The sequence below is a fragment of the Hylaeus volcanicus genome, chromosome 3, assembly GCF_026283585.1.
Source record: "Hylaeus volcanicus isolate JK05 chromosome 3, UHH_iyHylVolc1.0_haploid, whole genome shotgun sequence".
Classification (NCBI taxonomy): Eukaryota; Metazoa; Arthropoda; class Insecta; order Hymenoptera; family Colletidae; genus Hylaeus; species Hylaeus volcanicus.
This window is the reverse complement of record NC_071978.1, coordinates 24,979,618-25,006,047: the sequence shown is the minus strand read 5'-3', so window position 1 is coordinate 25,006,047 and position 26,430 is coordinate 24,979,618. Positions and strand designations below refer to the sequence as shown.

At 45.9% G+C, this 26,430-nt stretch overlaps 2 protein-coding genes across 14 annotated transcripts in view; one reads left to right on the top strand and one right to left on the bottom strand.

Moving 5' to 3' along the window:
* LOC128874008 (band 7 protein AGAP004871-like) overlaps positions 1-26,430 on the bottom strand; it is a 249,293-nt gene that overhangs the window by 40,058 nt on the left and 182,805 nt on the right. The gene's annotated exons all lie outside the window — the stretch shown is intronic.
* LOC128874010 (LHFPL tetraspan subfamily member 6 protein-like) overlaps positions 15,863-26,430 on the top strand; it is a 33,052-nt gene continuing 22,484 nt past the window's right edge. For all 3 annotated transcript variants that reach the window (XR_008456550.1, XR_008456549.1, XM_054118214.1), the window contains exon 1: positions 15,863-16,073. Coding sequence is in view for 1 of the 3 variants with exons in the window: in XM_054118214.1 (XP_053974189.1) it covers positions 15,984-16,073 (90 nt within the window). In the remaining 2 variants the exon portion in view is untranslated. The remainder of the gene's footprint in view (positions 16,074-26,430) is intronic.

The following is a 26,430-nucleotide window of genomic DNA, read 5'->3' as shown; positions in this document are numbered from 1 at the left end:
CTGTTCACCGATTACGCCGAGATGGCTTGACCAATCGAAATGAATCCGGTTGCATTTACAGAGTACTCTGCATTACCGAACGAGTAACCGACATTACCGACCGAGTAACCGACATTACCGACAGAGCAAACTACATTACCGGCAGAGCAAACTGCAATACCGACAGAGCAATCTGCATTACCGACAGAGCAAACTGCATTACCGACAGAGAAAACTGCAATACCGACAGAGCAATCTGCATTACCGACGGAGCAATCTGCATTACCGACGGAGCAATCTGCATTACCGTAATTATAATTATAAAAACTAAACGTTTACATATGTGGCCAAGGTGCTGAAGAGGTTAAATAATTGCACCTCACGTTCAACAGAGTACCTGGAGCCCCAAACCATTCACCAAGGTCACTTCTAGCCCTCAGGCTCCGTACCTGTGCTTGGTGACACCTACGAGATCACTTTCCCGAGGTGTGCGGCGCCAAGTGTACAAATCCACGTCGCCCCCCGGTTCTTTGTTCCCCGATCTTGGTTTCGATTCGATTGCCTCCTCCGGAAATATCACCCAGGCCGCGCGCAGTCGAATCCGTTCGGTAGCTAAAATTGAACGCTCTCTTTGATCCATTTCGTCGCGAATATTCGCGGGCGTCGGGAACGAGGGGCACGCTGCATCGTGGCGCGATGATGGAAATTGGCGCGGATCGGAAGGCCCTCGCTTAATCGGAAACTTCGTATTTGAACGATAAATACGCGGACGAAGTTTAATGCAGGCTGAAGCCGGTTCCCGAGCACAAGGGCTGCAGTTTATGGTCTCGCGCGGCGCACGGTTAGGCGACGCTAAAGCGTCAATCTCGGCGAAAGTTTAGGTCGTTGCATCGAGAAATTTCGCTCGCGTACCCGCGGCAACTTCGTCCCCGGTTATCGGGAATCGAACACAATCGGCCCCTGGGACATGTATACGGGTCCTACGTGGCTAGCTCGTTCTGACGTTTCGCCGATTAGTTGGATATATTCAAATTGTCGGCGAACTTACCACTGGTTCTTGCCTTCCTTCGGGCTACCGTCCCCCGTCAAAGGCGTCACGCTGTCTTCCAATTTACGAGCACGTCAGTCGTTCGGACTTTCTTCGACTACCCTCTCGTCTCATGCCGAAGGTGCGCCGAGCTTCGTTTGCGGGAAAATACCCAAGGATCAAGAACGCGAAAGGTTAGGTTTGCGCTGGTTTCGATGCTATTTTCAACAGTGGTATCACTCGAAGAATGTATAGGGTCGTAAGTGGATTATAACATGGGCGCGTCGCGCACAGAAGATGAGCACTCGCGTGGCCCGAAACTCTACGAACACAGCAATTTTAAACGAGTATGCCGCGCCAGTCTTAGTCTTTTCATTAACCCTCTACCTGCGCGCCGAGCATAGTTTCTATAGAATACGAATAATTCACTTGTCGTCGCGATACTTCCAACGGTCTCGTTACGGCAAGAATAAACGCGAGGAAGTTAGAGTGCCCCTCGTGGACCACTCGTTACGTTTACGTTACGTTTACGCGAAGGGGGCATCGCAGTCGAGCTTGGAGGAAACGCGATTTGACGCAAACAAGGTTGATTTCATAGAAAGTCGCGGGAAGAAAGAGATATTCCGGCGGGCGTCCAAGATCAATCCTTGCTTTGTCGAGCGTGGCGCGATTCAACGGCAACGACAGAGGGCGGCGAAGGGTCGAGTATCACTCGAACAGCTCGAGGAATTCTCGCCGTTTGCGAGACTTTGTGCCGCGGGAATATAAGGCTCTTTGAAAGCGAGTTGCTCGCTGCACGGTGTATCAAAGGAGGCTGGCGGTCCTCGAGCTGGGAAAAGTATCTTCTTGAAACGCGCCTTCGTTCCGAGTGATTTCTTAATAATGAAATCTGACTCGTTGTATTCGCCTGCCGGTTTTCATACGTGCCGCGTTTTGTTGGCACAGGGCTGCGGGGATGGGAGGAAGCGGCGCAAACACCCTGAAAAAACACACTCCAAGAGAAGACTCGCGCTCTTGTTACCGCGGCTCTTTTGGATGGTAAAACGTTTGCTAAGTGGTGCAAACGACGTTACGCCCGGTACACGAGAAAACGTCGCATGTAACCCCGATGTGTAAAACCTCGAACGATGGCTCGAGGCTGGGCACAGACGTTCCGTAATCCGCGACAGAGAGCAGGCTTATTCGAAAACAAACACTCGTAAGCCGTGCTACATTTTCCGAGAAATTTTGGAAGAGCTCGTAGTATGCCTCTTGGCAACGCGAAAGTAAATTACATGTTGTCGGGTATGCGTTTTCCACCGCAGTAAAAAATAGGGTGGTTAAACTTCGTACTTCGTTTATTAAAATTTCAATCGATGTGTTCACGGTGCCTGTTCGCTCATGACTAACTATGGTTCTTCAAACTGCATCCCTCTTACAATCTTTCACGCGTACATACCACACTTACACCATGGTCTCTGGTCACGCTATGTAATCGATTCCTTAATTTAAACATTCTAAACACTCTTTCTCCGCACCTCACATTCTTATCGTTAACGCACTCTCGCAAGACTCGCTACATGACCCAAGTCGGGCGTTTATTCCCGTAGAGGACTTACAGTGAAGTAAAAGCGTAGCGTGAATAGTAACCGTTACACGAAGAGATTGCTTCGGTGTTACACGGCGAGATCCCTTCATTAGCCTGAGCGTGTCTTTGTTTTCAAAGCTCTCGACTAACAATGTTTCGGTTCTCTTCGGGGACGACGAGAAAAATATAAACCGAGATAGCGTGAAAGAATATTTTTTGTTTGATCCTCCAGGCTTTATGGAGAAAAACACTATTATCTTTGATGTCAGAATTGCTTACTCGCCAGAAAAATCAACTTTTAGCGAAACACGAATAACCTTTAATTTCTGTCTTTATAAGAAGAAGGCTATCTATAGAGGACTTCGGCTATAGCTCCTGGTACACCCTATCGAGCGAGTAATCGTTTCCCCCGAAGTTTTCCTACCAGTAAACAACTCCAAAGTCGGAAGACACGTGGCTCTGCCTCCCTTTCTTCGGTTGCGTCGGGTGTCGAACGTGAGAGGAATCGCAACAAATCCCCAAGATAATTGTAATTGCCAGTTGGTCTTTGATTAAAGCGGGCACGGTAAACTGCGTCGGTGAACGAGTTCATTAGCATGCCCGGTTCGGTCGTCGGAACGAAGGTCTGACGGCTGCTGGGTTGATCGACGCCACCCACCTAATCTTCGTCGTTACCTGTCGCCTATACGTCGTGACGCGAAACCATACTGTCCGTCGATCGACCCGCGGTAATTACGAACGCCCGTTTGTCTGGATTTGGTAACGTTTTCCCATCGAACTCGTTCCTCGAGCGCGATCCACCCCCGCGTCTCGCGATTCCTCTTATTTTCGATCGTTCTCGAGTCCGTTGCCTCGGTCCATTTTTGTTTATCCCCGTCCAATTAATTCGATCGCAGTGTTTCTTTATTTGTTTCGGGTTGGACGATGGGGTGGAATTGTTTGTACTGTCTTGGATCTTCAGAAGTTGGTCTTTACGTCAATTTGTAATTCGTGAATTATCTTGCACGAGATGTTACGATATCTTTCAGAAATTTCTCTTTTCGATTGAAAGTGTAAAGAAAAAGCGTTTTACATCGCATTGCTGGCAATGTTTGTTTCGACTATAAATTGTTCCATTCATTGTACGATAGTTTACCTTTTGTCTCGATAGAAAAAGGATTTTACGTTACGCTAATATTTCACCAAACAAGTTGCTGGACGAAGGAATTTTCATCGATTCCAAAAGGGAATAAAAGTCTGGTTTCCAGTGGAAGCGTCCGATTCGACGGCGCCAGGCTGTATCGATCTACGATGATCGTTTGTTAGCCTTCGAGAACATATGTTCCCTTCGTTTTCGTGGCTTACGACCCTGCTGGGACACGCGAGGAAAAAGTAGGTAATTAAACGTTCCCCGGGAATGAATTCTTCCGTCTGGAACGATTAGTCGCGAGGAGCAAAAAGTAGCAATCGATGCAGCACCGGGACTAGCGTATTTTTGTCGCGGGAGGGTTTCCCGTGAGATTGTCGCTCCGAAGCTTGGCGATAATTGGCACGAGACTCCTCGTCGGACTTGCCGATTAAATAATTTCATAGCCAGGAGCGGATTATGCGCCGACGCTCATTTATTTTTGATACGATTAATTGTTGCATAACTGGCTCGGACCGCTCGAGCGAATTAATAGGGATTCGATGGTTGCTTGGACGAGAGCAATTTATTAAGCGGGTTTCAACTACTTATGTATATAATTCGATTAAGTTCAAACATACTTCGATGCACTCTCTCGCGTGGGATGTTGCGATATTTTTCTGAACATTTTTTTTTCAATTGGAAGCATGAAGCGTTTTATATCAAATTGTTGAAAAACGTTTCCACATCGAATCTTTTCATCCGTGTCTATTTTCGCGAAACAATCCTCGGTTCCTCCGAATAACCAAACGAATCGCTTCGTTCCACGGTAAACTGTCGTCATTTAGTAGAATGGAGTACGAAACAGAGATATCTAACACCTCTGAATTGACCGTCCACCGTCCAGCGAGAGTATTCGGTGAAACGCGCTATTCCGATCTCGATCGACTGAATTCGGTTTCCTGTTCGAATAAACAAAGTCAATCGCAGGGTGGATTTCCGTTCTGTCGCGTGCCGCCGACGCAGATATGTGGGCGCGAGGCAAAAAAGGGTTTCGATTCGATGGCGGGCGAAATGTTTCGGTCAAAGGCGAGTTTGCGATGAAAGAAACGCGGGACAAACATCGCCGGTGAAAAAAGGTGAAACTGCGCGTGACAAGCCCGGGTTAAACGCGTGGCCTCGCGGTCGTTCCATTCTTTCTCCAGCTCGAAACTCGACCGGGCTCTCTCGGCTTGCTTCACCGACGCTCGAAAGAATCGAAAAGTTCAGCGGTGCCAGGAACTCGGTGAAACTATATTTATTCACCGGCTTTTCGTCCCGTGATAAGGGTCTTTTCCTGGTTCAGCGAGCACCGAGCTCGCCGAGAGCTCGCTACATCCTTACCCTGCTTTTCTTCCCTTCTAATAAACTCCTTCTTATCTAGAGCGGTTCGGCTCGCTAGCTCCGCCTCGGAGCCGCGCATAGGCGGCAATAAAACTAGACTATCCTGACCGTGCTTCGCCCAGGCACAATACAGAGTCCCGTGGACTCCCAGAACGAAGTGACTTCCGACGTGAACTCGCGAAAGAAGGCATTACGATTCAGGCGTGCGACAAGGTTACGCCACGCGCTGAAACTTTAAAGTTTCTGCCCCTTTCCGCGGACATTTTTTTTTTCGATGCATTTAGAACGAAAAGGTACAGTAATACTTTGTGTATCGTTTGCAATTCGTAGATTATTGATTATCGAGAAGCATAGGCGGAGAATTTTTTCGATGAAAGTAATGGAACCTAAACGGTCCGAAGAGGAAATTGTATGGTTGAGATACAGTACTGGTAATAACCCGAACACTCCCGATAGCGGGTGATTATGATTTCGAGTAACAAATTTCATTCATAGTCGAAACGGTAATGTAGATAAATGGGAAGGTAAATTAGCTATCTCGATATTAATGATGATGAGCTTTGGGAAGGATTATCAATAGGGTAGGCTTTGATAGATAGGTTTCCTATCGATGCTTCCCGTTCCATTTTGGAGACCTCCACAACCACCAAATTTCAATGTTTCCCACGCGACCACAGACTTCCACGAACATTTCACGATTTTAAACATCCTCCCTAGACATCATCCCAGCAGAAGTCACGCGTAATCGGATCCCCATCGCCGACTAAACAACCCTCTTTCCCCTTCTGTATCCATTATTCATAATTCGGGGATCGGATCCCGGAAAAAGCGACGTCAACAAGTAGCGGTCGTTTCTCTTCCGGTTGAACGAGAGAGATCCGAGCCGTGGAACGCGATCTGCAACATCTGCCGGTGCTGTCTAGGGTCGTTATCGTTCGGACGAACCGTCCACGAGGAATATCAGTTTTTCTATCGCGTGTCTGGGCGAAACGACCGTGTGCTATCGGCTCGGATAAGGAGACGGGCCTTATTGCTCGTCGGAGCCTTTGGCCATCGATCGGCGCGGAATCGATCGAGAGACACGGGGATATCGAAGGACCATCGACGTCCTCCCCCGGCCGGATCCATTCGCTGACTACTTTAAACTTTTGTCCACGCTTCTTGGATTTTCCACGGTCGCTTTTCAGTCCCGGGAGCGTCATTCCGTTCGGTTCGATTCGTACGTGGGACGTGGCTTCGACGTCCTAGCGCTACGTTCTGATCAGACCACCAACTTTTGATGGTACTTTTAACGTACGGCACTCGCGAGGTTAGTTTACCCTTTAGGTTTAGTCGCGACGTTCGAATTTGCGGCGCGTGCTTGTACCGATTTACTCGCGAGTCATTGAGGGAGGGTTTAGGGGAAAATAGCGAATACGCGGTGGAGTATTGGAAGTAAAGGACCGTGCCACGGGCAACGTTTATTTTACCGTACGACAATGAGAAGTCTTACGATAACTTTAAGAGCAAATTACAGAGCACTAAGGCGCAGCTGGCGGGTTATAGAGTTTTGCGAACGGGGAAACTACCAAAACTCTACAGCAGGTCTGTTTAGGCAACTCGATACAAAGGAGTTTTACGTTCTAGAAAAATTGAAAAAATATACATACGTACGTGTAATGGAGAATGCTCGCTGCGAACACTTTTGGACGTATTCCAAGAAAATTAGGGGAACCACAAAGGTTATACTTTCTCCGTCGGTGTACCCCCACGCAATTTCGTTCCTCTTTCGATCTTCCTCGCGACTCGCTACTATTCGAAACTTCTTTCATTCGTAGAAAGGAGCACCCTTTAATTAACTAACAGGAACGAACGAATGGAACGTCGCTGGCCACGCAGCGCGTTCCCGTTGGATCGATACTGGCTTGGTTTCCGTTAAAAATTGGTATCCATTCGGAGGTATTAATTCCTTCCACGGCAGCACACCTGCTCTCCGGTTCAATCGTTTCGCAACTTTCGCGTTCACCCGCAGCTCCGCCGAAAAAGTCACGTACTTAATTAACATTTCGAAACAGCCGTTCGTCGGTTCGCTCGTTATCCTTAGAGCCATCGGCGCTTCGCGTCCACGGAACGAAACCCGGAGCGAAACGTTTCGCGGTGTTACGGGGATATTCCGCAGCCGGCTATCGAAATCGGCGAAAGCGTTATTGGCTAACATCCCCGAGGACCAAGCGGTCCTCGTAAAAGTATCACCGCAGGCCGTAATCTGTTCCAGAGGGGTAGCGATTTCTCGCGGCACCTTGGACCGCGATAAAGCAACTTCGCTGGAGACTCCATTTCGCCATCGTGGAAAAAGAAGCGAAGGGGTAAAGGTAAACTTGCGCCTTCTGTTGTTCCACGTCGCGGAACAGAATGTGGCACGGTCTGGTCTCGCCCATAAATTTTTCTAACAAAGTTTAACGGCATCTGTGGTTCGCGGAAGTCATCGAAAGAAGTTTCATGGTTTTTTGACGAGGCAATCCTGAGATGTGCATGCAGCCAGGGATCAACGTGTAGCGATATCTTACACCTTACCACTTGGGTTAAATTGCAAGGGGCTACTTTATTACATCATCCACCACACGAGCACGAACCACAGTCAAACCCTTGTTTACCCTTCAAAGACCAGCTCTCGAGTCCCTTTCATTTTAAATATCGAACATCCGCGTCGTGCCTCTCGCGACGAGCTGGTAATAGCTGTCGCGAAGCTCGCAATGCGGGAACGGAAAGCTCGGTACATTAATATTTTTACCAACTGTTCGACCATGTTTATGGGGATATCCGTTGCTCGGCGTTGTTTCCATTAGCTTTCAGCTCACGGCGTTGCTTTTCACTCACGCGCGATTGCCGCCAAAGGAAAGCGTAACTGTGCCGAAGCGAACGTGCCTCTAATTAATCGCGACAGAGCTTTCGAATGAAATCGAGCTTTTAACGCGAACTCGAGTCGTTTATTCATCGCGCGATAAGGAACGTGGAGGGTCTACTTCGCCGTAGGGTCGTTCCCTTAAATTAGGGGAGGGAGTTGGCGAATTCGAATATGTTATCGCGTGCGTTCAATTTGACGCCGATTTCTGCGCGAGTTAATATGGAAACTTGAAGCTCCATCTTCGAGAGGATCTGTCATCACAGGTCGAGCTTTTCATCGAGACTGAGTTAACGTGATACGCGAATAGTCAGTAGCTCCCCAAGCTAGCACTATAAACTCAACAAACAAACAAACAAGATGAAATTATTGTAGCAAATGGAGGAAGCATGTCGATCGTTAATAATTGTGATCGCCTTGTTCCATTCTTTTTAAATAAACTCACCCCGTTTGTGGGATAATCTGATATATCCCAACGTACAGCGTGCCTAGGGCTTCTACAGGATCGCTGCAGGCGTCGCGAGAAGGTCAAGCCGCGTTCGCATAAAAATGTGCTGGACCGGAAGGGATTTCGAACGAATCGACAACCTAGGTAGCTTGTGGCAGTAAAACTCGATGGAATTGACGCCGAAATGAGACTTTTTTCGCCCATTCACCTTTGACCAAACGCTCGCGAAGTCAAGCCCTTGGTACGGTCATCAGGAAAAACGATGAAGGATCAAGAAGAGAGAGAAAGAGAGCTAGCACGTTTCACGCGCGCCATCCACCAGGATGAAAAGTTTTATTCCGTTCTACGAAATGGAACATTTCGTTACATCTTCCGTTTCCCCGTTCCTCCCTTTCCTTCCATGCATTCCGAGAGTCTATTTTCTTCTTTCTATCTCTGCCTTGGGTTGCTCTTCCTCGCGAAACTTTACTCCTTTCCTTGTTCCCCGAGTTCCTCTCGTTCCTTTGGAGCCTTTCCTCCCGGCGCTTTGATGCCAGCTTGCATCCTCCCTTGCTTTGAGTACTTTTTGCCTCCTCCCGGTTCCCATTTCTATTTCTTCTCGGCTGTTTCCTCTCCTTTCCGATCGGATCTCCTTCTCGCGCTATTAGCGTTCTCTGTTAACTTTCCACAAGGTGGGGTTAAACGAATCGGTGGATTAGGCGAAGCGTGGCCTTTGAAATTAGGACTTTGCCACCCCCAACCAAAGGTGGTTGCGACTCCTACCATTTTATCAGTTTATCTTCTCAATCCTTAAACCTTGCGTTAAATATTCTTCCGTTTGACGCAAGCGAGATCTTTTATTTCTTCTCGCGGCTGCGAGAGATATCGACACGCCAGGTATTCATCCGCGACGTATCCGATGACGAGCGTTGTTATGCGAGGTCTCGTCGAACCTGGAAACATTTTTAACGGGCGGAGAGTATTATTCTCATTCGAGCCGCGATCATAATTAAAAACTCCCTTCGCAGCTGCTTTCATCTGGAACGAGATTTAATTGGCAGTAATGGAGAACCGGACGACACAAAGGTAAAACCGTTGCCGCGAAAAGCGTGCGTCGGACAGCGATAACCACGGGTTTTTCGTCCTCCCTTTCAACGGAGCGAACGAACGTGGCCGGTGAAACGACGACGACAAAAAAAAAAAGAGGGAAGAAAAAAGAAAAATACAGGGGGGGAAAAAAACGGTCGGAAGAAAACACGGGGAAAAAATCCCGGGGTCACAGATTCGCCGGAAAAATTCAGAGCTTGTCGGTTTTTCAATCGGTCACGTTGTTCGCCGACACGTTACAACGTCAAAATATTGTTTCGGACAAGTGGCTTTGTCGAAACATCGGCCGCGTGCCGCGACTCCGAAAATAATGCGTCGTTGGTCGGTCCAATAACTCATGCTCCCTTTTGTTTCGAAAACGTTTAACTCACCGCGAGCCACCGATCGTAAATAATCTCGCGCAAAGTTTCCCCGGATCCCTCGTCGAAATTCGGTGGGAAAAAGCTTGGTAAACGGGGGAGCTTCCGATGAGAACGAGGTGAGAAAATAAGAGAAAAGTTGAACGATCCTCCAATTGTATTCGTCGATCATCAGTTTCCTGGCATTGTTGCCTTTCTTTCTGCTCCCTTTGAGTATTAAAATGAGCCCAAAAATTGCACGGCGAAAAAGTCATGCCTCGATCTGAATATTTTATAAATTAAAGGGTACCTTGTGTTTCTTGAGAAGAATTTTAGAAACGATCTTTAGGAATTTTTCACCTGAATAATACACGACGCAGGGATTTAACCCTTTGCGCTCGAGGCATTTTTCTATAGAATCAAATCCAGTCCATTTTTACAACAAATTTCTGTAAAACCAAAAACTCTACTTCGAAAAGAAACATCTACGAACATTCACGACTGAATGTATTATTACTTCAATTAATAATTAGCTGTATTCTGATATAATTAAAATTGAAATTGTACGTTCAAAAAATCACTTTTATGCTTCGGAGTACGAGTTGGAAAATTTGAATTGAATAATGTTGGTTAGGTTACGCGTCTCGGTCCCGTCGCTACTGTTTCGCTTTTCGTCAATCCCTGCACGCCTAGTTTCCAGCCAATTACGTCGACACCGTGGAATTCTCGCCAGGCCAATTTGCCCTCGAAAACTTCCACCGCCCTTCGGGAGGAACGTGAAACCTTGTATTCGAAAAGTCACCCCTGTGCAAAAAATCGCGTGGTAGTTTGACTCGTAGATCAGCCGTGCCTGCACGTCGCGTCGCCAATAGGAATGGACGCGGCGTGGACGAGAGGAAAATTGTAGCTCAGGGATTCTCATCTAAATCTACCCTGAAGAGCGAGGCGCATATGCTCCCGTAGTAAACGTAATCGGAATGATAATGGTAGGGCTAGGTTTAGGCAGGCAGGGCTGGGGATAGGCTCAATAATAAGAATTTGAATTAGTCAAAAGTAATTGCTATTTTATTTACAATTATGGGGTATAAAATTCCATATTGTGAATGTACATTTGTCGGTGTAGGTGATGAGGAACTGCACGTGATATAGAATACCTTGAGACCTCGCTAGATACACTCAGTGTAAGAAGTATCTGTACTTCTGCGTAATTTAAAATAAAGAATAATAAGAAAAGAAATAAGAGGTTAACATTAGAAATCATAAACTCTAATTTACGCAAAATCTACTCTAAAAATATGTAGGAATATTGGTTAATTGTTTCATCCCTTAAAATTTATTAATAAAATAAATATATGAAGTTTTAGGATGAATTGGTACGAATACTTAATACACTGACTGTATGTAACAATCTCTATCTCTATCTGTAGCTCCGATAAATATTATTAAATAGCCCCCGGAAGCTTAATATTCCCATTTTTAAATTGCGACCTTACTTTTTTAACTTTTATCTGGATATTTAAATACTTGGCTATTAGTTCGTTCAACTTTTTACGTCAAAAATCCGACATATTTCTATGTCAGTCGAGTTTCTAAAATCGTGCTTTCTTTACCATAGTTTCCCCAACAACCACTGCGAGTTTATCGAAATCCAGGCGGTTCAGAATAAAGTTGAGAAGCCCTGCTCTGGTTGGGCCGCGGTGACACGGTTTCCTGTTTCCGTTTGAACTACGCGAACCGCCGGCCATGCGCCCTGTGATCGCCTGTCGCTTTTTTCTCCGCCCTGGAACGCGTTGGAAATCCGACGAGGACGAGCCTTTAGTGGGTGAAAATTGGCCCGTTCGCGATCCACTCGGAGCCCTGGAACGATCGTTCCCGTATCGCGTTCTCGAAGAAACCGCCAGGCCCTCGAAACAATTGGAAAACGAGGAGCCCTCGTTTCGTGAGAATTCCCGGCCCACGCCTCGCGTCGATGACCGCGATTGAACTTTTACCTTTGATGGAACTTGCTGGGGGGAACGCGAACAGCGATCGGAAACTTCGTCTTCTTCCAGCCGAAGATAGCGGATTTGGAGCTTCTCGCCTTTTGGAATACTTCGGGCAGAATTATCCGATGAACGAGTCGCTTCTACCCGAGGGAGTCCTCGGCCAATCGAAACTTCTGCTTTTCCCCAAATCGATTCGTCCCGTGTCACACTTTTCAGTGATTTTTTAATTGAAACATATTCCACGTTCCACATATTTTATTTACTTTTCAATTGGTCGGGAAAGTCTTCATTTATTTTATAACTCGTGACCCAGTGACCATCTTCAAAAACATAATATTCGTATGCTTCTCGAGCTATCGAAATTCGTTGAAATACCGCCGTACAAAATATTACTTTACTCGAGCCGCATAACGAAAATACGAAAAATATTTTTCTCTAAATCGCTGCAAGCTGTTCCCGCGCAACATCGACTTTCGATTGCTCGGGCTCGCGGACGAGCATCGTTGCGATCCCGCGACGAGTTTGTTCGTTCCAGTTCTTGCGGAGGGATTAATTAAAATCAAATTTCAGTCTCCCCTTCCAAGGTACGTCTGATAAATATACTCGTCGGCGGTCGCGGCTGTTGCTCGCGGAACTTTGAATGTGTGCGATGCGTGGGGGCAAACCGCAACTCCCTTAAGAGCTCGTTACGCGTGAAAGTGGAAAATTAGCCTCGGTCTCGACTCCAGCTGCTTTGTTTCTTTATGGGATACGTCCCTAATAGCTGGAACACTTTGAAATTTCCATGGATGTATTTATAATGTTAATTTAAAGAGCCACGCGTACGAACAGTTGAGCATTTGTATTTAAATGGATGGCTTAGAAGCTCCTGTTTCTTCGTTTTTGCATTCGATAGGATCTCGTGCGTCCAAGTGCATGTACTCACCTAACCTCTTCTCTCTCGTTGTCCCACAGTATGGAATCATCAACTGATTTCGATAGGTACGTAATTTCGAACGATCCGTGCGTTTAACGAGCCATTGTTCGACCCGTCCAACGAAACAGGTGAAAACGAGGAATCTGATGAAAGTAGTAACGGCGACGACGTTGTAAGAGCTCAGTCCGAAGAGATCGCCCATTTTGTTGCCGTTGCGGTGCAACTCCGAGCTTGCAAGATGACTCAGGCACGAGGACACCAGCTCGTGTTAGCCTTATTGAAATCGTTATTTTTGGAGCACGCGCCTCGCCAGATGTCCCAAGCTCTGCGGGAGCGGGAAACGTATACGCGATTGTTGATAGATGCTCGCGTAGCCTCGAGGTGGCAACGGCCCCTATCAACAGATGGTATAACAAAGGAGACTAAACGCCCGAGGAAGTTTTCGTTCGTTTGCGGAAGAATCTCTACGGCAGACTATCGTAGATTCTTCTCACGAAAGAAAAATGAGCGACTCGATTCTCTGTAAATAACCCCCGAAGGCTACTTACTCCCGCGTTCTTGACTTTGACTTCGGAACAAACGCTTTCTCCTTCTTTGTGTAATTAAGAGGATATCAGAAACATTTCCTCTCAACTGTATTCCTTTGGCAACCGTTCCCTCGGTTTTGTTGTTATTGCAATTTACACCCACGCTAAGGCCTCGGCATCGAAGGTAAACCTCACTGCATCATACATTTTATGTCCTCGTTATTTTGAATTGTCCTCGAATCAGGTAACATTGTGTTCAAGGTTTAAACAAGTGATTTGTGCAAGCTCCAGTGCCATTTTCAATGGTATTCGTAACATAAACTGCTCCATATCATTAATCAATTAATAATTACTAGACTGCGGATCTTTATGCATTTATAGGAAATTCGAGCGTGCAAGAAATTACAAAATACAAACAATATTCAAGAATATAAAAAAGATTGAAAGTAAAGTTCATGTTATAATATTTCCAGAATAAAATAAATTCCTATTTAAGTTCAATTTTTGTAGCCACGTTCGCGAAGATTTTATTTTGCATAAAGATCCGCAGTCTGATAATTACATATCTCACAATCAAAATTCTCAGCTTTCAACCACTAAGTCAAACCCCACCCATGGCTGCGGCATCCCCAAACAAAGCCTCCACATTCGTTTCTTCCACCTAACCACGTCAATCCCGCGCCCTCAGGGGTCGGTTCCTCGCGAAAGAACCCAGCAGGCAACAAAGGGCGGCGAACAGGGGCGATAACGCGAGAAAGCTATCAACAGGTAGGTCGGGCGCTAACTAGCCATCTTCGTTCGACTAAGTTTCCTCTTTTTTTTTTCTCTGTAAAAAATTGATCGTTGGGCAGCGAGTCGAAGCGAAGGGACACGCGAGAGCTGGCAGGTTGCAACCTGGCTGATTTCGAGCCGAGTGGCCCCGAGGAGCCGCAGCCGCCGGCGTCGTCCACAGCACGCGCACGGCGCACACATGTTTGCCAGATGGGGCGTCGCGGCGGGAGAGGGGATGGGCACCGCGACGCGACTCGACTCGACTCGACTCGCCTAGACGCCGAAGCAGCGCGCACCGACGCGCCACAGACGCTCGGTTCGGTTCAGTCGCAGTCACGAAGCGGCGCCGAGCACCACGAATCGGTCGTCTCTCTCTCCCTCTCGCGGCCAGCTCTCCTCTCCTCGACGGGCAACGAGAAAAACGCGCGTCTAAATTTAAACCTTCGACCGGTGTGGCTGCACGCGAGGGACGTTCTCCAAATTCTCGTTTCGCTCCCCCACGACCAATTGGCTCTCCCCTCCCTCGATCTTCGAATTCGCGAGGGGATCAGTCGCGTTGTGAATTTTACCGTCTCGACGGACTCAGGTGAGCGATCCTCATCGATCATATTTTCCTTGATCTTTGATAGCCTTGAACATCGTGGTCCACTGTGCATCCTCACCTGCTTTGTTAGATTGCCTCGTTGACTCGATTCAGATCCTATCCCTTTCTCTTCGTCCTCGATACCTTTGTCTACTGCTGCACTCCCACATCTCTCTCTCTCTCTCTCTCCCTCTTTCTCGCTCTCTGACAATCTCACCTGCCTAGATATCTCTCCTTCCCATCCAACAACCTCGCAATCCTCTGCCTCAACTCTAGACCTCACAAAAGCCACGTTATCCATTATTCTCACCTCCACCGAATCTTGCTTCAGGTCTAGCGCGTTCTTCCCCGTTCCAAGCAAGTTTACAACCCGTCCGTGGTTTTCTTCGAGTCGCGAGGAATGGAGCGGCAAAGTGAGTTTTTATCGAGATGAAACAAGCGAGCTACGTGATTCCGCGCGCTCCGACGCTTCTTTGCTCCGTCTATAATTAACGCCGCGAGATAAAACGACGACGTACTCCTCCAACGTGGCTCGTCGCGACCATGCCGCCTCCCGTGGAACCAGTTCGTTGACGGGCTGGGCCGCCAGACGCAGAAGCGATCTAGACGGAGGATTTTCGGATTCACGGGGACCAACGCGGAGGGTGTGGATTGCCCGAGGCTCGAAGGAGAGGACAGAGGCCAGGGTGGACACACTAAGATTCGCGCTAAGTGAAAATATAAACGCGTCGCCATCGCTCTTTGGTTCAAATTCCTCGTTGAAAGAAGAGAGGAGGATCAAATAAGTGCAAGTGTAATTGTCCCAGGAATCCGGTTCCTCGAGCATTTTTCAATCCCACGTTTTTTGCTACCTAGAAGTCGAAAAGTTTAAATTGCCCGAGTGGGAGACTGAAATCGTGCGCGCGCGAACCTTGACCGTGAGGCTTCGAAGGTTTCCGTGAAATGACCTATTAACCGGGTCTATTTTCGTCGCCCCTTCCCCCGACGATGGGCTTGTACCGCGGGTCTAGGCACCACAGCGAGACGAGAGTGTTCCTTTCTTCAGTCGAGCGTCGTCGGTCGTAGAGCGTTCGGATTCCGGATCCAGTGTGATAATTCGGTTCGGTTCAGTGGAAGCTGATACTGTGAACGTGCCCCCCACGGATGTTCCTCGAGTGTTCGAGCATATATCTATCCACCTCGTCGAGTGGAACCTCGGGGAATCGGATTGTCGGGTAGTGCACTCGCGGTTCGAGGGACGCTGGAGATCCTGTGGCAGCTGGCAGTTTTGAAACGTTCGTTAATCATGCGCGAATAGAGAGGACCGGTGGAAGCTGCCAGCGAGGGTGAGATAGAGACACCCAGAGGAGGAGAGAAGACAGCGGTGCGACGCTTTTAAACCGATGAGATGACAGTGCTTTGCGTGCTGTGGGCAACCTTGTCCACCGTGGCATCGATCCTAGCCTGCTCTGGATTTTACCTGCCTTACTGGATTCAGGTGAGAGATCTCTGCCTTGTTTGCTCGTGGATTCCGTTCCCCCATCCTCGGCCGAGGGATGTAAACGCGTAGCTTGCGAATCTCGACAATGCCCACGTTGTACGTGAATACCACGAATGGTTCGAAATTTAATTAACTTTATCAATCGGATCGCTCGTTTACTTATTTATTCATTTTAATAAAAGGGAATTATTTAGTAATATACGAGATCGAACAATTATGAGAGTGTTACGATGCGCCGATAGGCATTTCGACAATAGCTTTACTCGAACCAACGAATTTTTACACTGGATAGGGTGAAGATGAATATTCAATGAGAATTTGTATGAAATATCTGTGCAGGGTTGTTCTGACAACTGGAAGAGGATCGTCGAGTTGATTTTATTTGATTCGAGGACATTTTATTATATTATACGAATTCTCCCCAAGGAATAATTAATTTTTCTATTTTTATTTAACTCTGCGATTAGTTTATCAATATTGTCTCGACTGTTAGGGACTGTGCATTTCCGAGTCGAGGTGTTTGAGATTCGTTAACGAATGCACACAGCGTCTGTTGACTTTAATCAAAATTTATCTAACGCATTTGTATAAATTCGTTGTATTTACATCTAGAAGCTTACTTTAACCTCTTGAGGGACGAATTTTAAATGGATTCTTTCTTTCCTTTTATTTGTAAATCAAATATGATAACGATAATAATAATTTTGATACAGAATCAAACGTACACATGCCATATGTGTCAATATTCCTCAAGAGGTTAATTGATACTACCCCTCTTTGATAAAAAAGAACTCGTCCCGTTCAATCATCGTTTCATAAATATTTTCATCGATGTTTCCATCGAATTGCACAGTTGGGAAACATGTGCGTCGACAAAATTTTTAGGTCAAAACTGATCGCGGTTCCCTCAGTTTTTTAATCGGTGACCAGTGAACCGCGACTCGAGTTTTGTGATCGGTGATCAATGATCCATGACACGACCACGGGTGCCTTAACTACACCCAACATCCCATTAGAAATATAATTAAATCACCTACAAAGATTTCTGAAGAAATTTCACGTTTTAATTTAAAATTTTTAGGAATTCAGGATCGTTCGTTGATTTATCAAAGTAATAATTGAACTAATCGATTGAAATAATCGAGAGAGGATTTCCTGGTTAAAAAGTAAAACAAAATTTCCGCGATAGAGGGTCAGCGAGGTCGTAGCTATAACCGAGATTTCGTTGGGGAAAACGGTGCCTCGTTTTAACGAATGGCACCATTAATATCGCTTATATATATATAAAAAAAAAGTTCGTATACTTTTGGGTCAAACCGTGTAATTTCGGATTGAGAGTCGGCGCAGCGTGCGAGCGATAACGCCGCGAATCGTATTTCACCGCGATCGAACGACCAACGTTTTTATCGAATTACAACCGATTTATCGTCCAACGCGTTATTTTTCTCGGCTTTGCGATTTCCATTAACCGCTTCCGCCATCTATCGAACGGCCTAGCATGCGCTTTACTTGACCGATGTTCCCTATTTCCTATTTTTTTTGTCCTTTTTTTTATCTTTTCTCTCGACGCGCCCATTTTTTCTTCCTGTTTTCCTACCATGCCTCGCGCTCTTTTTATTATTCGGTCACACGATGATAGTATTTCCATAGGGGTGAAGCTTCTAGGCTGAGGAACATACTGATACATTCCATTTATAACTTGTTTCCATAGTTGCATCCCTAACAAATTTATATCTTACTAGCTGCATCCCGCTGTTTCACCCGCGTGGAATAACAACAACCCTTTTTACTCCCTTAGGGGTTGAATTTCGAAATATCCTTTCTTATTCCTTGTATACATCATAAAGGAAACTTCTGTGCAAAATTTCAGCTTTCTAGGTTCAGGGGTTTAGCCTGGACGTTGATTGTAATCAGTCATTCTTATATATATAAACGATTTTGCGAGGAAAAAATGAATCGAAAATGAGCAACAGAGTTTTTGAATTTGAGCTTTCGATTTTGAGAAAATTGGTCTTGAATCTCCTTTAAGCACGTATACGACTTGACCAGCGTGTCTGACCATTACTCACCATTTCTACTTAGGTTGCTAATTTATGTTGCTTCTGTTGTCAGCGTCCATTTCGATTAGTTGTAATCGTTTGAAAAATTGCAGTTTCCATAGAAGAGGTATGGTACATTAGACAATGCCAGAATTAGTAGAACTGGCCAGTCGTGGTCAGACATGGTTAGCCAAACTTTTCGATTTATTTTTACGAAACCGAGGCTTCCTATGAAAAAATATCATTCTTCATTTTCGATTCGTTTTCAAGCAAAGAATCATCCTGTATATACATAGATAAACTGATATTCAACAATGCAAATTTTGGCTGTTTCGATAAAGTCCTCTCCGCCGCCCCCCCCCCCCCCCCCAAATGCGAATTTACGAAGTCGATAACGTGGTTTTGTACTTTTTTTTTTCTCATTAAGCGTCAGCGGAAAAATTGTTCGTCGCGAAAGATAATTTATTTTCGCAGTCAGGTTTTCGAGATACCGGATAATAAATCAAAAGTGTTATCAATGTCGGCCAGAATGACGGCACTTAAATTTGCGGTTGTCTCGTTAGATCGTTGAAATATCACGCTGTGCGTCGATGGACAGACGCAAGGCAAACGATGCGTCGCGTCGGTTAGTGACTCGCAATCACTCTGTTTGAAACGACAACAGAGGCGTCGGAGCGCCTGCAGCCAGAGAATGTTTTGCGTCGCTATGATTGGCTACCGGTTCGCTGATTGCTTCTGGTAACGGGCTGACGAAGCTGATGAGCTCGACTATCTTCGCGTCGCGAAAAGTAGGACTGAAAAGGATTCCTGCAACCATTTTTTGAAACAACAGGGTGTATTTAATGCATTATTAATCCATTTTCGACGCTTAAAAGTCATGGCTACGTTCAAGAATTTCATTTTCGTAAACTATCGACTCGGTACAAGATCCGATTACCGGCGTGTACGTTTATACATATATCGAATAATACAAAAATAATTTTCATCCAGATTTTTTTTTTTATCAACGTCTATGACTACGAAGGAACGAGAAGTATCGCGCGATATACGGTCGGATGGAATCGAATTTCGGCTATGAATTACATCATTCGCGCAAGCGGATATCGCCAGCCGCGGAGCCAACATGGCCATTTGACTGCATTAATAAACAACGCCTGCACATTGTTCTTCCGCGCGCGGGTGGGAAACGAGCGAAATCTCGATTACAACGCTTCAGGTGAACGCGCGCGAGTTATTGGATTTTCCACGGCGCGTATCTGCGAGCGAGAAGAGCCCTGGAAAATGTTTTCGTTCGTTGCTCGTTACTCCGAGTATCCACGGGTAACAAAGGCTCTAGACTCGTTACGAATGCGATCCCGTCGACCGTAAGACACCCCGTGGCTCGCGTGTCCAGCTTGGGAAACCCGGGAAAAGAAGGGAAACCGTGGTCCACCCTGCGGTAAACGGAAACCCGTCGAGATACCGATATTTATCGAGACGGAGGAGAAGTTTGGTCCTTCGGGGCAATTAACAGAAATCTATCCACCGAGATAAAGATACTTATCGATAAAACGGAGGACTTTGGAGCGGCAAACAGAAATCTATTTACCGAGATAAAGATATTTATTGGGCTGGGGTTGGGGGGAGAGGAAGAGTATTCAGCGCGGTAAACAGATATCTTCGATCATCCCTTTCGCTGCTTCTTATCTTAAAGTTTCTGATACGTACAACGTATGGAGCAAAGTGGAAGCAATGAAACTGCGTTGCTAGAAAATTCACTAACGTACGATTGGAGAGAAAATTAACGAAATCATTTGTCTATTAATTTCGTTTTATTGTACTTGCAAGATTCCATGATTCCGCTTTCAAAGTAATCATTACTAATATCGTAATAGTTGATTCTACTTACGGAGATTTGCTGCGTGAAACCTAATGGTGACTGAGAGTCACCTCTCGAGTGCAAAGAGAGTCTTCTTGCATTTATCCAGTCTTGACTGTATTACTTCTACGACTTCGTAAGAGTCCAGGAGGTTCTTCAGGAAACTTCTTTCTCTTGACTTGGTTCGGATCGCGAAAGAAAAGAAACTTCGAGCAGTAGTTGCTTCGCTCGTTACAGCAAGAAAGTTTCAACGTCAGATTATTCGTCTACCGCCACGCTCGCGTGAACTTCCAGTACGCGATTTTTGGGACTTCTGAGGCCCGCTTGAAAGCATCCCCTGCTAGAGAGCTCTCGGTGGCTTTATAAGGACACGGTCGCCATACGGTGTTCCGCGATGGCATCGAGCTTTCATCGAACCTTTACCCTAGCTGCCATACTCGTAAAACCATACGACGTCGGTTTTGCCCTATTCGAACGTATCTGGATAGAAGTTGGGGGAGGTCAGACAAAGGCGAAGCCGCGATCGCGATCGAAGTTTGCATACGGGGGACTTCTTTGCGATGATATGATTCAATCTACGGTACGAAAACGAAATATGCATTTCACATGCACCATTGGCATTTTTAAATAAAGTATAGTACTCTTCGAACCATTCATCCTCTTCCCTTGACATTTTTCTCTAAATCTACCGATATCAAAGTAATGACTTGTCGCACTTGGTCTACCCTGTATATGTGATCTCGTCTACAAAAATGGCATTGGTATCCATCTGAAAATTTTCTAGAACCTTGTCAAAAATGATTCAGACCTCTTCGGACCATCCACGCGACGAAGCAGGTCGTAGAAGGCGCGAACGATCGCATCGCGTTGTTAGGTTAAGAGTCTATTTACACATATCCGTAACGTGTCAGTTCCGTAATGTTCCATCAGTGTCAGTGATTTAAAATATTTTTCTGTTGTTTTTGAATGGGCATGCTCACACGCGACCGACACCGCTTCGCGACGTTATTAATACGGTACGGATACGGAACTGACTCGTTACGGATATGTGTAAATAGACCTTAAGGTTCGATCATTTTGCCTGGGCACGGAATCGCCGGTATCGGTAGCGTTTTGCCATTAAATTATTACGTTATCTGCCGGTTGGGGCAAATGCGGTAAACGGACGCTCAGATTACACGCGTAACGCGACCAAGTTGCCCCGATATTGCTTCGCTATCGAATAACTGCTAACCCTCCTCACACACCCCCTAGTCGACTGGGCGAAGGAAAGAGCGAAACTTGAGAGCTCGAAATTCGAGTCCTTTCGTCGAGCTTCGTTGGGTGGTGAACGGTTCGCTAATTCGCATCGTTATCTGTCGATTTCCGTCGCGCGATTAAACGGGATTCGATTAGAGGTCGATAGTCGCGTGCACGCGTTTCGATAAATTATTGCCGCTGCTGGTGAATTATGACTCTGCCGTTGAAAGAAGTCGACGAGTAATTCCATTTCCGTGGCAAAATTCGCGCGTATTGCGACTCTTTGCGTCTTGCGTCTCGTTTCACGAAATAACTATCGAGATAATAATAAAGGAAATGCTCTTGGAAATAACCGAGACGTTTATCCTACATCCTTTAGCACATCGAACTGTCGCTTTCCTCGAGTCGCTCTCCTCATTAACGATTTAAAAACAAAGACAGTGCCTCGAATGAAACCCTCGACTGAGCATAGTCTCCAAATGGAAAAATAACACAGACCCACGCGGTTAAATTATTCGTGTATATCGGACCGTTCGAAAGCCAAAAGCTGGAGAGATCGTGCGACGCGTGCCAACCGCGCATTAACATACTGATGAGTTTCAAAACTGGCAAATTACAAATTTCGCATGAAACTGTGTACATTGTTTCGAGCGACGAACAGCGTTTTCGGCCGGTTGTCGCCGCTGTGCGCGCACCCGTTTACGTAAACAATATACGAAATCAACAAGTGCAACGGCAGTTCGATGCTTCGATAAAAGTTTAATGACGAATAGCGCTCCATGCGGAGAGCGTTCCGCCATGAATCGTGCGCGTTTCGCGTTTAGGGAACTGCACGCATTAACGCGGCACACGATTTTCCTACCGGCAATGTTCGCGATGAGAAAGATCTCGCTAACGATTCTTGGAAGTTACGTTAACAAATTTATCGACCCAGGGGAGAGAGATATCTGAAACGTTCTTGGCAATTTCTATTCGAAAAGAAAAAGGAAAGTGTTCCTTCAAAGTATCCCTTATATTTGTCATGGCGCTTTCAAGACTGATCGACTCAACGCCACTCGTACTCATCCACTTCGAAGAATCAACTTCCATTCGTCTCCTCTCCAAGTAATCTTTCGAAGCAATTCCCACGAGTTATTCCGAAAGTTCCACGCTTAAAAATGCCCCTAACAAAAATTCAATCTCGTCGAAGACCCAGCTATCAAAAACTTTCGAACGAGACCCAATTTCTATCCTTCCTTCATGATCATTCCTCCTCTTAACCCGAGGGAGGGGATTCTTGGTCGCGTGACGTCGATTGCGGAGCAGTCAACAAGTGCGGCGGCGACGTGGGAGGAGGGACAGAGGGGAGGGGGAAGGGGGCTCGTGGACGTAGAGGGATGCAAATTACGGGGGTGGCGGATCGCGAGGCACGGTTCGTTACGGACGACGGCGGAAAGCTCGCGAACGGGTAGGGAAACGCTCGGGGCACCGTGAGACAAAAGTGGTTCGAGCCGGCAGTCGTCGTTAGGACGGCAACTTTGAAACTCGTGGAAACTGCTCGACGTTACCTGGCCAATGCCAGCGCTTCTTCTCCCAGGACTGGAATTAAATTGTAAACGAACTTCTCCGCGTCGAGTCCCGACGCCATCTCGGGGATCCAACGATCCCGGATCATATCCCGATGGGGACGGCGGAGGGAGGGGAGGAGGGCGCCTCGTTTAACCCGCTCAACCGTAGAAACGATCCTTGTTTCGTGAATTGGACCGAAGAGCCGTTTGTTGAGAGCAGTCAGGGAAATTCTCGTCGAGCTTCGGCGCCCGTAGTTGCAAAACTTGGTTGAAAAATTCCATCATGTCGACGTTTCCACCAGCTAGGGAGATCCTTCCGTCCGTCCCAGCTACGAATTCCTCGACTACAGTTATTTCGACGCTGGCTGGTTTACCTCGCGAACGAGGTATTCCGCGAGGAGTTGCCTCGACGCGTTAAGCATCCATCGAGTCGGGGAACGCCGCCAACTTTCCCAGAAAGCGGGGAATGAAAGATCGTTGGGGGGGAGAGCAGCTAGCTGCGGAGAAATTAGCGGGGTAATGTTGTTTCAAGATCGGTTAAAATTACCGCCGAGCATTTTTATCGCCGTTTTCAACTTTGCCCGTTAATCGAATTAATCTTCATTATGAAACACCGGGGCAGGAAATTATTTGTTAACGTCAACAGGTGTTGGCTGCTTCGAGCGTAAAGGAAACCCGACAACGTTAGAGAATATTCTAGGACTTGTTCAGTTCGGCGAGAATTTTTCTACTCTCTAATTGGATTGGAAAAAGGAACTGGAAAACAGAAAAATCTAAAGCAGAGGTTACCAAACTGTTTAGATCCGCGGCTCCCTTAGTATACAGATTATTTTCGGCGGCTCCTTTGATACCAATCAATGTGAGACTAATCTGAAATATGTTAGACAGGCCACATTTTGTGGCATATACTAACTAAATACAAGTGTTACTATTTCGTAAGACTTAATTTCTTTATTATTAAACTTTACCAATATTTATTTTTCTTTCTCTTAGATTTTTACATATTACATTTACATTTTACATATTTACAATATATCGCGACTCCCAGTTTGGGAATCACTGATCTAAAGAATTAAATAAGTCAATCACTTTAAGAATGATGTAATTTTACATTTATTCGCAAAGGTACCTAAGTAAAACTAACAATTATATTCTTCTCATGCATACGATACACAATGTTGGATCAACCCTGGGTCTAGGTTATTCAATTTTAACCAAGTCGATATAAGCCGGAAGTATTCACCACAGCGTAGGATTAAAGAGATTAAAAGAGAGCGTATTATCCACACTAGCACGTATTAATTCAATTACGTCAATCAGTTGTTAACGAAATAACGAGGCTGAGGTTGCCTTCAGACTCCCCATTGTCCTCGAAAGGCTATTGTAATAAAAGTCTAACCTGGAAGACACCTAAAAGACGACTTACGAGACACGTAAAAGGAGAAATTATCGCAAATAAAGTATTCCAGTTTGCTATTATTATTTACTCGGAGTAAACATGGGTCGGTTAGATATTTGTTAACAAACGCTTGATATTCAATTAACGGTAATGATCGATAAATGCTATCGCTGCAGGTTACGCAAAATACGAAGTATCAGATAAAAATTGATTTCTGCTGACCAGTGTAATTGCGAGAACTCGCCGCGTTCGTTAAATATACGATCAGAGGCTCAGTTTTATCAATAACGTAACGCGATGAGCGAAATTGAAAAATTGTTACGGCAAGCTGGATAAAATCGACGCTCATCGGGAACAAGGTATTTCGTTGTTGCAAATTGAGCCTCGTGATACGATAAACAGAACATTCTGGTACAAAAGGAGATGTTGGTCTTAAGAGAGGAAGCCATCTTGGACGCATAAAAATCACAGCTTTATTCAATAATTTTTTCATAAAAAAACACTAACTTAATATAATGACCTGTTTACTACAGTTTATCGTTCAACAAGAATTTTTATTTAGATTTCTATTTAGATTACAAGTCTTTAAATCCCCTTACAACGAAAAATATAGCGCGAGTAAATAAATCGTTCCGTGCTAAAGTAACCTGTTATTCGATGTTTTACGCTAATTTCGAAGCTGAATAAGTAATGGGATTGTATTCGATGCATCTCGAGTTTTATTTTGTCTTTCAAATCGTGTACCTCGGAGAGGCAAATGAAAAGATTAAATTACCGGGTTCTTTGGGGGAGAACGGCCATTAAAAGGATCACGGTAAACGGGCACAAAACAGTCGATGAATAATTTCGACGTCAAGGTTCGAGCAGGAGTGTCCCTTCGAAACGTATATCCTCCTCGAGTACCAGAATGCACGAGGAGGCTCTGAATGGCTTTGAAAATACTCGAGTACCGGGATGAATAAATGCATAAGTGAATTTACATTTGCTTCCATTTCGCTATCGCCCAGGAATGCTACGCGTGCACACTCCCCCCTCCTCCCAAGAAACACGCTCGGAACGGATTCGGTTTGTTTGAGAAGAAATCTTGCCGCGGGAACGCTTAAGGGGAGTTTGCTTTCCTTTTCCTGGCGAATCGTGCCCGAGAAAACAATTTCGTGAGAATTTGCTTGGTTATTGTGTCAACCATTGCCCTGATCACAGTCCTGTCTAAATCGTGGCAAAGGGGAGACCTACATTACACACTATGGAATTTCTTATAAACTCTTGTACAATGTGAGTGAGATCGTAATCTCAAATCCTTGGTTTCGGGCTCGTATTTATCATTTAATCGCTGACTCTTCCTAACTGTTTAGGTCGATGAGTAATGCTAAAACTAACAATTTAAAATTACTTAATTATCGTGGCAGAAAACTACGTCGATAAATTGATTGGCCCCTGGCTCTAATTTCAAAGATACAATATCGACAACTACGCACTACCCACGATCATTTTAATGCCAGCGAAGAGTTCTAATGCCAGTTGAAAGCGAGAACAGTTAGATTTTATTTTGAATTGGGAAAGCATAGAAGTCTATGCCCGTATCTCGTGTCGTTAGCGCGATCATTATTCTTATTAAAATCGCTGGTTTTCGTCGCTGGTCGAGACTGCGGACGCTCTCGCTGTCCGCTGAAAGAGTAATCTACCCGGATATCCTGTCCGACTTTGAATCGCTTATTCCACTGCGAGGCAAAGTGGTACGAGTTCGCGGGGTAAGAAAGGCTGCGAAGAAACGGGCGGGCAACACCGCGGCGGGGAAACTTAATCTCTGGTGGAAGAAACTAGTTGGCACGGGATCAACGGTTTTCCTCGTGAATCGGGTTCTAATACAAAACCGTCGAGAATCGCGGCGTTACAAAGAGCTAACCATCTCTCTCCCCGCTGCTTTGTAGCCCTGCGGGCCTGAGCGCCATTGGCTTCGAGTAAAATCCTCTCGAAAATGCACGCAGCGATGGGGAGCCACTCCGCGGGCGCGCGATTTTCGCGAAATTGAAGCGAGTGGTTTGTCTTGCTTTCGATCGACTTCGCGTTTAATTGGCCGTCGAAAAGTTGACTCGTTGCCGCGGCAATCGGGACGCGAAACCGTAGACGCGATGAAATCGTTTCACTGACGAAATTAGCGCACTCCGGGACGATGTTTAACCTTCGCTCTGGGTCCTCGTGAAAATCGGTTCTCAAACGGCAAAACACTCTCTCTCTCTCTCTCTCTCTCTCTCTCTCTCTCTCTCTCTCTCTC